Source organism: Myiozetetes cayanensis, unplaced genomic scaffold (genome assembly GCF_022539395.1).
Source record: "Myiozetetes cayanensis isolate MyiCay16 unplaced genomic scaffold, myiCay2020 scf2-11, whole genome shotgun sequence".
Lineage (NCBI taxonomy): Eukaryota > Metazoa > Chordata > Aves > Passeriformes > Tyrannidae > Myiozetetes > Myiozetetes cayanensis.
In genome coordinates, this window is record NW_026087411.1 from 111,888,146 (window position 1) to 111,901,630 (window position 13,485).

At 50.4% G+C, this 13,485-nt stretch overlaps 1 protein-coding gene across 1 annotated transcript; it reads left to right on the top strand.

The window, feature by feature from the left end:
* The first annotated feature begins 821 nt into the window (after nucleotides 1-821).
* PAQR8 (progestin and adipoQ receptor family member 8) lies at nucleotides 822-8,976 on the top strand. The gene is given in 3 exon segments (XM_050315941.1): nucleotides 822-1,152; nucleotides 3,942-4,945; nucleotides 4,948-8,976. Coding segments are annotated over 2 exon segments (1,056 nt in total). The 5' UTR covers nucleotides 822-1,152; nucleotides 3,942-3,978; the 3' UTR covers nucleotides 5,037-8,976.
* Nucleotides 8,977-13,485: the final 4,509 nt, after the last annotated feature.

Here is a 13,485-nt window from a genome sequence, read left to right on the forward strand (position 1 = left end):
TGGGAAAATCGACCGTACTCTGTAGGAAATTTTCTCATTCAAACCCTTCCATCAGACTGTGACCAAAAAGCAAAAGAGCTGGGAAAAAGCTCGGGTTTCCAATTACTCTCTTCAAAAGGGAGAGAAAAAAAATTGGAACGGGATCGTTCTCCTCCTGTGCCGGGGTTTTTTATTGTGGCTGTAATGATCCAGCCTGGCCATCGTCCACGCCCTCCTTCTCGCCTTGCAGCTCCCTCCGTGAACAAACGATACTTGGTTGCTATTAATTGGGAGCAGCCAAAATAACTGAATCCCCCGGAGATGGGGGGTGAGGACGGAATCTCAACGAGACACCCCGACGATGAATGTGGCTTTCAGCTGCTCCTACGCCCCCGTGAAGGGAAAAGAATAGGGGCTCTGTGAAAGTGAAACAGCCAGTGCTGACCTTGGGTTTCTGGGTTGGTGGTTTTTGTTGTTGTTGGTGGTGTTTTTTTTTTCCCCCCTCCTTTCTCTCTCTTTTCTAACGTTAATTGCTCGTCGCTTTGTCCATCACATGATCGCTGGAAACTGCCAACTCGCACTCACTCGTCAATGTCACAAGGTTTAAAATGAGCCGTCCACCAGGTTCCTGACTTAGTGCTGCGTATCAGATGTGTTTCTTGTGATTTCGGGCTGTTATTTTGAAAATCTCTGCCCCTCAGCCTGTTTAAAAAAACTGGCATTTTCCAGCTGCGAAAGCCTGCCTGGAATAATCTCTGCGGTCAGGGAGATGTGCAGTGTGTAACCTCTCAGAGCTGTGTACGCTGAGCTCTGGGGATGAGAGACCGTGGCAAAATCCTGGCGCGGGCACACGCGGTGCAAGCCGGAGCCAGGCTGTGCCTGGGACAGAAGCTGCCTGTCTCCCTCATACCCCTGTCAGCATGCAAAGCAGGCAGGCCATGGCACTGTGGAAGGGGTGGTGTGCCCCTTGCATTCCTGTGTATCCATATTCCTTCCCAAGCTTGATTGCTGCCTTCCTGTGTGTCTTCTGGCTGTCTTTGCTCTTCGAAGGCAGGTTTCAGGAGATGAGCGCTCTGACCCTGCTCCCTGTGCAGGTCTGTGATGTATCAGAGCTGGTTTCCAGTTCCTGATGTCCTGGGATCCATTCTAGCATTAGTCTGTGTCCTCCAAGAGGTGAGGAGCTCCAGCATGTCCTCTCTCCTTGTGCCTTGGCACGATGATCCTAAAATCACAGAATGATTTGAGTTGGAAGGGACCGTAAAGCTCATTGTGTTCCAACCTCTGCCATGGGCAGGGACACCTTCCACTATCCCAGGTTGCTCCAAACCCCATCCAACCTGACCTTGAACACTTCCAGGGATGGGGCATCCATAACTTCTGTGGGCAACCTGTGCCAGGGCCTCACCAGCCTCACAGCCAAGAATTCCTTCCTAATATCTAAATAATCTAAATTCCTAATGTCTAATCTAATCTATTAATTTAAATTCCTAATATCTAATTTAATCTGATGATCCCCATCAGTGGTTAATACATTTTTTGGAGGGCTTTCCAGCGTTGTGGTGGGATGAACTGGGATGAAGAGTCAGTCCTGAACTCCCTGTAGTAGGCCCAAATCCTTGGACCGTGCTTAGTTAAAGGGAAGTTGGGAGCTGTTGAGCAGGGATCCAAGCCCTCTTGCTGAGTTACATCAGAGCAAATGCTGGGAGCAGCGTGAAACACATTATGACACGTTAATGGATGGGGCAGAGCAGCTTAGGACACACAGAGCACTTCAGAGTCCGTGCTGTCACCTCTGCACAGGACAAAACCTGTGCATGAGGCCTGGGAAACATCCTCTGGAGAGAGCAGGTGCCTTGGTGCTGCAGTGACGAGACGCAGTTGGTGTGGGGAGGGAGCTCTTGTCTGTGCACCCAGATCAGGAAATCAAACACTGTCTTAGTACAGACACATCCATAAAATCTCCATGTCCTTCCCACCCCACCGTGCTCAGCCTCCAGCCTGTCTCTGGCCAGATCATCCAAAGGAGATCTGGGAAAATAGAAGGTCAGTACTACAGTGTGGCACAGCCAGGGATGTTCTTGCTTGGGCTGTGCCTTGTGCTGAAACTCAAGTCTAAAGTAGTTTGGATGAAAACTTGGGTGGTGAGGCCCTGGCACAGGTTGCCCAGAGAAGCTGTGGATGCCCCACATCCCTGGAAGTGTTCAAGGTCAGGTTGGATGGGGCTTGGAACAACTTGGACTAGTGGAAAGTGTCCCTGCCCATGGCAGGGGGTTGGAACTGGATAATCTTTAAGGTCCCTTCCAAACCAAACCATCTAAGGCAGCTCCATCAAACTCAGCAGACAAATTCCCCTGAGGCAGACAGGGAAAAAAAACAAAACAGCCTTGAGAGGTGCTAAGAGAGAAAGCCTAGAAAGTGCAGAGCAGAAAGAATTTGCTGGAAAATGAAACTTAATTATGACAACTACCATCTGCTAGAGTAAGGAAGCAACATGAAAATATTTTGTCTCTTATCAGAGGTTGTGGGTTGCAAGAGGAAGTGGGACTTGCCACCTGGTTCAGAGTCTGCTCTGGCTTTGCTCTTGTGTTGTCTCACTTTGGGACTGCCAGGTCCCATTTCCCTTTTTTCAGAAACTCTCTCGTGGTGTTTGACTCTGTCCTGTCCTGGGACTGCACCAGCATTAACTTTGGTTCAAGCGTGGGCATCTGTGATGAATTCTCCTCAGTTTTGTGTGACATAAACACCAGAAGGGAAGAGAAATATCCAGGTTATTGGGGAACAGAGGGCTGGGAGGTGTTCTCCAGACATTAGGATCCTGCTGTGCCCTGAATCTGAATCTTTCCAGACAGAACTTAGGAACTCTGGAAGTTACCAAGGAGCAGAGCAGGCAGAGAAGTGCCCAGGACTGGGTTTGGCTGCTCTGAACATCCAGAGACATTTCTGCCAGCCCTTCCCAAAGCTCCAGTGCTGTCCCCAAACTGCAGCCAGCCTGAATGCAGTCAATGCCTCTCACTCTCCATCACCTCCCAGTCCTGATGCTTCTTACATGTGGAGGAATGAGGGCTGCAGGTTTGGGATTCTGGATTTCTCCACTTCTCCCTTTGCCAGCAGCCCCAGGCACGTAACCCATGTGCAGGTTGTTTGGTGGGGAAGCTGAGCTTCTTTGCAACCTCCATAATTTGGTTGGGACCTCTTCACTCACGTGCAGACAAGCGGGTTATTCCTTAGATGATTAATTACATCCCAGTTTTGTCCCTGAGCATTTTGTTCTGGGGAAAGGGATGAAAAATCCCCTTCAGAAATCATCAGGTGCTTTCTTGCCATCAGGTGCTTCTTGCACCCCCGCTTTGGCAGGTCCTGGCTCCTCCTGAACATGCTCCAAACCCGAGGAAGTGAGGAGGAAGGGCAGGCTTGTGACATTGCTGAACATAGGCTGAACTTCAGGGTCAGGGCTGTGCCATCCTTCTTCATAATGAATTTAGGTCTACTGGCCAGGACACCTGGTATCCCCTAAACTCACCTCATATTTGTAGAATCATGGAATGGTTTGCATTGGAAGGGACCTTTAAGACCATCTTGTTCCAACCCCCTGCCATGGGCAGGGACACCTTCCACTATCCCAGGTTGCTCCAAGCCTCATCCAACTTGGCCTTGGACACTTTCAGGGATGGGCCAGCCACAGCTTCTGTGGGCAACCTGTGCCAGGGCCTCACCACCGTCACAGGGAAGAATTTCTTCCTTATATCTATTCTAAATTTACCCTTATTTTTAGTTTAAAGCCATTCCCCCTTGTCCTGTCCCTCCAGGCCCTTGTCCCAAGTCCCTCTCCAGCTCTCTTGGAGCCCCTTTAGGCACTGGAAGGGCCTCTCACGCCCAGCATCTTGATGGTGCCACAGTTAATCCCACAAGGAATGTCAGCAATGCATCACCACTAACACTTCCTCTTTCTCCCCTCCCCTCAGAGCGCAAAGGCAACATTCCCTGGTGCCTGGCAGCGGGATGACAGCCATCCTGGAGCGGATCAGCACGCTGTCCCTCAGCGGGCAGCACCTCAGCCGGCTGCCCCGGCTGCTGGAGGATGGCTTGCCCAAGATGCCGTGCACGGTGAAGGAGTGCGAGGTGCCGCAGCTGTTCCGGGAGCCCTACATCCACTCCGGCTACCGCCCCACCGGCCAGGACTGGCGCTACTACTTCCTCAGCCTCTTCCAGAAGCACAACGAGGTGGTCAACGTGTGGACTCATCTGCTGGCGGCGCTGGCCGTGCTGCTGAGGTTCAAGACGTTTGTGGAGGCTGAGCAGTTGCCCGTGGACGCGTGGTCCTTGCCTCTGCTCATCTTTGTCCTCTCCTCTGTCACCTACCTGACCTGCAGCCTCCTGGCCCACCTGCTGCAGTCCAAGTCGGAGCTGTACCACTACACCTTCTACTTCGTGGACTATGTTGGGGTCAGCATCTACCAGTATGGCAGTGCCCTGGCTCATTTCTACTACAGCTCTGACCAAGCCTGGTACGACAAGTTCTGGCTTTTCTTCCTGCCGGCAGCAGCTTTCTGTGGCTGGTTGTCCTGTGCCGGCTGCTGCTACGCCAAGTACCGGTACCGACGGCCTTACCCCATCATGAGGAAGATGTGCCAGGTGATCCCAGCCGGGCTCGCCTTCGTCCTGGATATCAGTCCCGTGGCCCACCGGGTGGTTGTGTGTCACCTGGGGGGCTGTGAGGAGGATGCTGCTTGGTACCACACGTACCAGATACTGTTTTTCCTTATCAGCGCTTATTTCTTCTCCTGCCCCGTCCCTGAGAAGTACTTCCCTGGCTCCTGCGATATCGTTGGCCATGCCCACCAGATCTTCCACACCTTCCTGGCCATCTGCACCCTGTCACAGCTGGAGGCCATTCTTTTGGATTACAAGAACAGGCAGGAGATCTTCCTGAAGAGACACGGGCCTTTCACTGTTTATCTCTCCTGCATCTCTTTTTTGGCTTGGTGGCTTGTAGTGCCATCACAGCTTACGTCCTGCAGCGCAGGATCAAGGCCAGGCTGGCTACAAAGGACTCCTGAGAGTCACAGATGTGATGGGCGTGGCATCACCAGACAAAAGTCAACAAAAAGGGGGCATAACATATTAGAGACACAACTGTCTTATTTGCCTAACACGCTGTGACTAACCGGGACTCTGGACTCGGGTGGAGGGCTGGACACTTCATGCTGGATGCATTTTCACAGCAGGGATTGCCTTTTGCCATGTGGGGAGGGGGAACATGGAGTGTTTTAAGGCAGAACAAGCCATTGAACCAAGGATGCTGGAATAGGCAGAGGTTCCTTGTTCATTCTCGTAGAGCTGTGGGTGATACACTGCTCAGTGTCAGTGAGGGCAGCCTGAAGGCTGTGAGACTGTAGAAAGGTCTGCCAGGGCTCAGAACTCCATGAGGAACTCAGCTGGATGTGATGATCTCTCTGGGCTTTGCCATATCTGTGGGAGAACTGTTCCTATCAAAGGCAGTAGGAAGGTTTCAGGGAGAGTTTACATTTCTAGGGTTCAGCTTTGAGGGCACGTGTGGCACAGTGGCTGGCACAGTGCTTTTCCTGCTCTAGGTTCTCTCTACGGCCCCCTTGTCAAGTATGTCATTGCCAGGTTGCTGAGGTGGCTTTGGCAAAACATCTTTGGAGGCTTAGGCCTGACCTGGGGTCCTCTGGGACAAACTGGGTCTGTATCATCTGTCTAGGGAGTCTGACTGACCTTCAGCAATGTCCATGCAGTGTGGAGTAACTTGGTTGTGGCCTGTTTGATTCAGGAAAGGCTCTGATCCTCCAACAGCCCCACTGTGGTCATGGCCAAGAGGGCATGAAGGTGAAGGAGTCTTTATTCCCTTCTTAATGGTGCTTTCTGGGACACCAAACAGTTCTTCGATGAGCCTTGTGGGAAAGCTGATCTTGAAAAACCAGGGTTGCTTTTCTCTGACCAATTGGATTGTGACTCTGGCATGTTTTCATCAGCACTGGATGAAGGTAGAACAGCTAAAGGCAGGAGCAGGGTGACAGGATTAGGGTCCTGTGAAACCTTGGGATGGGTTTGTCCTTGGGACTTGGTGATTCCTGTGTGGAGTAGCAAAGATAGTGGTCAGGGACACTTGAAGTCCACAGGTCACTCCTGTCCAAGGTGTAGCAAAGGTTGGGTTACTGTGTCCCCCACTAGATGAGTCTCTTCTGTGCTTGCTTGGGGGGGAATATTGGATATGGAACCACCAAGGAGATATAAATCCATGCTGGAACGAAAAAATCAATGGGATCTATTCCAGCCATGGATTTGTCTCAGTGAACCCAAGGGCAGGCAAATGAATTGTGATTGCTGGTTCTGAGCAGGCAGAGTGTAGGGTTGGGGGTATGATTTGTGAGGACAGGCACTGATTTCTGCACTTGATCTGTGGTTTAGCTCTTGAGGTGTGTCTGTGTTCGTGTATGTGCCTGTGCACATGATTGATTATCCAGAAAGGCTTTGCCTTTGGATTTTCTATCTGCAGAGCCTCCTAGCTGGGTTAAGATTAGCCTGAAGGAAACAGTGCTGGAGGAGCAAGGTGGGCCAGACAGAGGATCTATAAATAGGTGACAGAAAACAGATCTATTAATAGGTGCTCTGCTGGTCCTGTGTTTTGTGGATAAATTTGGAACTCATGGCCCTATAGACAGATTAAATACAGAGGGGAGAGAAGTAAGTTGGCAGTATAGGAGAAGAAATCATAGGAAAGCCTTCAGGAGGTCATCTACTCCAACCTTTCTCATCAGTCTGGGCCTTCTGGTTTACATCCAGTCCATCTTAGAAGTAATTACTTCATTTCTTCTGGTGTTTTTGATAGTATGGCCATGCTGACCTAACAGTAAATCTGTCTCAGGGGAGTGGCAAGCGGGGATGGTCCCACTTGCACCTCGTTATACCCCTTCCCACGCACATCTCACCACGGAGGGAGCTGATGCCGGGAGACAGAGCGTCAGGAAACCAGTCCTACTGAAAAAATGTCAGTAATTTGGGCTGATTTTAACTTTGAGTCAGCTCACTTGGACAACACTGCTGCCTGCAGGGAAGGGCTGGAGTGGAGGCCAGCAGCAGTCCCTCCTTGCATGGCAGCTGGCTGCTCAGTTAGCCCAGCTGCACTGATGGGCTGTTCCCTCCATGGCCCCTCTGGCTTTGCTTGTGGATCTCCACCCAGTTTGGGGAAGGGCTTCCTGTGGGAGCAGAGATTTTTCTCACAGCCTAATTTGCCTTGATTTTGAGGTAGGTAAGGCGGAATAAGGCACTGAGTGTCGAACTGGCTGGATGGTATCAGGAAGAGGTGTAAATCAGGCTGGTCCAGAGCTCATTTCTGGGATAAAATGGAGAGGGATTGGGCGTGGCTGTTAATGACAAACCTGCTCTGCTGCTACCTGGAATTACACTGGTACCAAAGGAAGGGATGACCCAGGCACCTCCTTCTCTTAGGGTTTAAGATGACATGTCCTGCCCATGTCAAAGGTAATGCTGTCTAGTTCAGGGACAGGGAGAGGTGCCCACAGGGCTCTTCCAAGGTATTTTTGGTCATAAGTCTTCTCCCTGGTCGAGCAGAAGTGACACTTCCCCTCTGGGGCAGTTGTGTGACAGTGGGGGTGTCTTTGCACACTCTCCCGTTTCCCCTCAGGTGACGCCGCTCCCGTCCCCACGTGGCCCTGCGTTCCCACCTGGAGCTGACCTCCTGGTTACTATGATGGGTGGATGGGGCAGGGCCCTGCCCTACGGATCTGTGCTGCTGTGAGGATGCGCCCTTGTGTCACAAGGGGCTCACCAACACTGGAGCTTCCTTCGTCCCTGTCTCCATCCTCCTCCTCCTCCCCCTCCAACCAACTCATTTGTTTCCTTCATCCCCGTGCCTTGTACACCTGGCTGCCTACCTGGGCAGGCTCCACATGCTGTGCAGTCTGCTGGGCCTCCATTGGGAGGTGGCTGTGGATGCCCTCTGGAAGCCCTGCCATTGATCCAGAGAGAGCAGGAGTGTTGCTGTTGATAAATAGTTGTCTGGGAGCTGCTCAAGCCTTTTCCTTGGGCTCGATGCTTGGAGCATGTCTCCTTCCATCCTGGTATTCCTCAGGATGCAAGGTCAGGAAAGATGTACCCATGGCCAGGTTTTGGTGAAGAGCTGACCACCAAAGGTTGAGCACACCTGAGATCCCAAAGGGACCAAGGTTCTAATCCTCTCTCCCAGGAATCTCTTATCCTGAGGCAGTATTCTTGCAGATCTTGCAACCAGGACAATTCCCAAGAATTCATCACAATGTGCCTTATGCTGTTTCTTTTTTGGGATTCATCCTGAAGGAACCTAAGGATCAGGGACAGCCCCTTTGCTGTCTGCTGGTCCAGGGTTGCTCTTAACAGCTATTTCCCACTGACAGGATTTCCTCAGTGTATGGAGCAGGAGGGGAGGATGGAGACAGGTGCCTTAAATTTGTATTTATGCCTAATGATTCATGTAATGAGGCAAGGACGGGTTCCTCATGTGCCTTGCAATTTACAACTTTTACTGACAAGATTATTTTTAAGCACTGTTTGTAACTAAACAGAAGTACAAAAGAGTTTGTATTTTTTTTTCCTCTGGGAAACAGGGAAGGGTATGAGTGTTCCATATTAACCATTCCCTTCCCAACTCCCATCTGCTGACTTTGTAATGTTGAAAACATTGACAATATTTTAAGCTTTGTACTGTACTGATCTTTATTTAAAACCTTAGTGGGGAAAAAAAAAATCTATGAAAGCAAAACAACTTGTGTGGTGTGAAATTCCCAAATGCGCAACTACAGAAGGTCATGAGTCATTAGGAAGAAAGGGGGATAATAATTATGGAGAGGATATATTAGAGTGGATAATAATTATAATAATGAACAATAGGGAGTGGTTTTGTCTGTGCATCGCAAAGCACTTCACAGGCTTCACAATAAATATTGGATTTCATTCCCTTTCTACAAGGGAAGTTCACAATGGCTGCCCTGACACTGATTAGAGGGATTTGAGTTCATCACCCACAGCCACGGAATGGTTCAGTTTGGAAGAGACCTCTAGGAGTCACCTGGCTCTGCTCAGGCAGGGCCACCCAGAGCTGGCTGTCCAGGTCCATGTCCAGGTGGATTTTGAAGATCTCCAAGGATGGAGACACCATCACCTCTCTGGGCAACCTGTGGCAGTGCTTGGCCACCCTCAGAATAAAAAAAAATGTTTCCTGATGTTCAGAGGAATCTCCTGTTCCAGTGTGATGGCCTTTGGTCCTGGGCACTGGGACCTGACACAAATCCTGGCTCCATCTTCTTTGCACCCTCCAGAGGTTCAGGGATTTATATACATTGATAAGATCCTTTAAATATTCCCTGACTTGATGGTCTTTCACTGAGGTATGTATTCCTTGCTCCAGCCTTTTCCAGTGGTCTCAAGAACCTGGGATTCCTGAAGGCTAGTTAGTAAATACGAAGGTGAAGAAGGCTTTTCCATGTTCTGTGTAACCAGCTTCCACATCTTGCTAAGTAATGGGCCCACATTTTCCCTAATCTCCCTTTTGTCACCTATGCACCTACAGAAACCCTTCTGGTTGTCTTTTATATTCCTGGACATATTCCAGTTGGGCTTTGCCTTTTTTCATCCCTGCTCTCTTGGATAATGTCTTTATATTCCTTGCTATCCATGTCCTTGCTTTCACCTTCTCTGTGCTGCTTGTTTGAGTTTTCCCTGTTTATCCATGCAGGCCTGATGTCATTTTTGCCCAGCTTTCTGCTCATTGGAATGGACTGTTCCTGAGCTTGGAGGAGATGACTCCTCCCCAGGCCTTATCCCACAGGACTCTACCAATCAGGTAGAGATCTCAGCAGAGGCCAAATTCTTCTCCTGAAGCCCAGAGTTGTGAATTTGCTTTTTACCCTCCTCCCTCCCCTCAGGATCCTGAACTCCACCATCTCATGGTTACTGCAGCCAAGGCTGCCTTTGATTTATCCCCAACAAACCCTAGATGGTGAGTATGATGTCCAGCAAAGCACCTCTCCCTGCTGGCTCCTTAGTCACTGGGATGAAGGAATTATCAGCACTGCTTTCCAGGAACCTTCTGGATTACTCATCATAGAATCATAGAATAGTTTGGGTTGGAAAGGACCTTAAAGACAATCTAGTTCCAATCCCCCTGCCATGGGCAGGGACACCTTCCACTAGATGAGGTTACTCAGGGCTCCATCCAACCTGATCTTGAACGTTTCCAAGGATCAGGCATCCACAGCTTCTCGGGACAGCCTGTGCCAGTGGCTCACCACCCCCACAGGGAGGAATTTCATCCTAATACCCAATCTAAACCTGCCCTCTCTCAGTTTGAATCCAATCCCCCTTGTGCTGTCACTCCAGGCCCTTGTAAAGTTTATCTCCATCTTTCCTGTAGGTAACAGAAGGCCACAATTAGGTCACCCCAAAGCCTTCTCTTCTTCAGGCTGAACAATCCCAATTCTCTCAGCCTTTCCTTGTAGGAGAGGTGCTCCATCTCTCTTACATTTTCCTTCTAGCAGATATCAGGGTTGGCTGAAGCCCCCCATAAGGACCAAGGCCTGCAAAGAGGCAGCTGCCCACTACACTGTCCTCATATAGATCATCTCTAATCCTTCACTGTAAGCTCTTATCATCCAGGAAAAACTCCATGCACTCCTAAAGGGCAGCTCCCCTTCCTCATCTTCTTAGAGGTGCCCTTAAAAAGACTCTCTATATCCCTCCATTGCAACACTTGGGTCATGGGAGCCATTCCACCACGTCTTCCTACGATGCTGAGATCATAGTCCTGTGGATGCACACATGGCTCTGATTCATCATGCCAAGTCCCCACACTGCCTGAGCTCTTTACAGACACTTCAGAGAGACACCCCAGCACACTGACTTCCCAGATTTAGGGATCTCAGTTTTAGGGATTTTTCAATCCCGGTGGAAAATTGTTGATTTTGTGATCCCTTTCTGTCACCTTGTTCCAGGTCCTCAACTTACCAGCCTTGCCCAGGAGGATCATGTGTGATCACATTCATACCTCATCCCCCAGGATGTACACTTGTGTGAATTTCAGCACTCAAAACTGCTAAAAATCTTATATTTTTCCTTCTATTAACCAACACTTTTAAGTATTTCTTAATATAACACACAAAGGCTTCTGTGCTGTTGTGTTTTTACCCGCCAGAGGGCGAGTTGTCTCCATCTGTGTCCTCCAGTGCCACGAAAGCAGAGCCCGATCAAGAATCCCTTTTCCCTTTCATGGGTAGATGGGGATGTAGGGATACAGGGATGTAGGAAGCTAAAAAGACTCATCTTAAGATTGGTAATTCACAGTTGTCTATGAAGAAGTTGTCAAAGCTGAATCCAGATCTTCTGGGTTGCACTTCAATTCTTTATTCCTCATTTTTCCTCTCTCCTGCTTTACAGTCACTATTCCTAAGAAAGCACCAGCTTCTGCTATGGTTTTCCTTAAGCTTCCTTTCACGGAATCACAGAATGATTTGGGCTGGAAGAGACCTTAGAGCTCATCTAGTTCCAAGCCCCTGCGATGGGCTGGGACACCTTCCTCTAGACCAGGTTGCTCCAAGCCCCGTCCAACCTGGCCTGGAATACTTCCAGGGGTGGGACAGCCACAGCTTCTCTGGGCAACCTGTGCCAGGGCCTCACCACCCTCAGGGATGAAGAATTTATTCCTAATACCTAATTCAGACCTGCCCTCTTACAGTTTAAAACCGTTTTCCCTTATCCTATCACCAGATACCCTTATAAGTAATCCCTTTTTGGCTCTCTTGGAGCCCCTTTAGGCAGTGGAAGAGGCAGGCTCTAGGGTCTCCCTGGAGCCTTCTCTTCTCCAGGCTGAATATCCCCAGCTCTGCCACCCCATCATCATTACAGTCTGTGCAGGAGCACTGTGACACACAGCCTTGTCACAAACTCGCTGTCAGTCTCCTCAGGGATGATCCCTGGCACACGGAGGCGAGTTTCCTTCTCTGAGCAAGGCCTTGCTCCCTGCAAAACATTGCCTGGATATCACAGCATGAGAAAATCAGAGCAAATGCCTCGGTCCCGGCACCTGCCTCTGAGTCAGCCGTCACACCAGCAGCTTTGCTGTCTTCCAGATCCAGCCCTTCCAGCCCTGCTTGGCCTCCAATCCATTATTTTCCTTTCTAAGCTCATCAGCCTCATTCTTTATCTCCCACCGGCTGGCTTTCTTCTCTCTCCCACACCGTGCTCAGACAGACGGTCTGGCTGCCTTTCTCCCCGCTTAACTTCTGCTTACAAAACCCTCGGATCTGCTGCCTGCCCTTGGATCGCAGCCTGGCTCGTCTTGTGTGCTGCTGATAAAGAGAACAAGGCAAAGACACACAAAAAAACTTTTTTTTTTTTTTTCTTCATAGAATCACAGAGTCACAGAATGGTTTGGGTTGGAAGTGACCTTAAAGATCATCTCATTCCAAACCCTTGCCATGGGCAGGGACAGCTTCCACTATCCCAGGTTGCTCCAAGCCCCATCCAGCCTGGCCTTGAACACTTCCAGGAATGGGAAATCCACAAGTAACTTTGCTCTTCCATGGTAATGGATTTCGCTCTCTTTTCTCTCTTGCTTTTGGGAGTGACTTTTACACAACCACCTTTTCCTTGATGGTCTCCCTGCTGCTTGTTTTTGCCCCTTCCTTCAGAGGTGAACATCATGTTTGAAAGAGAGTGATTATATCAGTGCTACGTATTAAATCCCCACTATTTCACAGCTCATATACCTACTATATACATTATAAACCAGCACAACCACTTCTGTTAAAATGTTTCAAGCACTCCAGGTATGTATTCGACCCTCCGTGGCTACTCCTCACCCTGGGCACTGCACCGGGCAGGGAAAACTTCCCAAGAAAAGTGGCTTGGATGCTACCACCCGTTTTGGAGGCCAAGATATTTTAATGTGAGAGGGCTGGGGGGAGGGCTGTGAGTGGGATGTGAGGGGCTCTAAGACTGTGAGGGGCTGTGAAGGGATATGGGGTCTATGAGGGGCTGTGATGGGATATAGGGCCTATGAGGGGCTGTGAGGGGCTGTAGGGTCTATGAGGGGCTGTGAGTGGGATGTGAGGGGGACGTGAAAGGCTTTTAAGGGTATATACGGTGGGATGCGAGGGGGCTATGCGGGGCTATGAGCGGACTTTGAAGGGGCCGTGAAAGGACTGTGAGGAGGTCATGAGGACGCCGTGAGGGGGAAACCCCAAATGAAAGAAGAGTAACTCTTTCTGTGCGCTTGTTTCCACACTGCAGGGGCCGAACAGCCCCCCGATACACCGTAAGGAGGATCCATCCCCCCCCCCCATCTCCCTCCCCGCCCTCCCCGCGCCGTCACGGCCCGCGGCACTCGCTGCGCAGGCGCGGAGCGAGGCGCGCGGAAGGGCCCGCGCCTGCGCACTGAGCGCTGCGGCGGTTGCCGTGGAGACGCGTCGGCGGGGCCGGGCCGGGAGCGCCGCC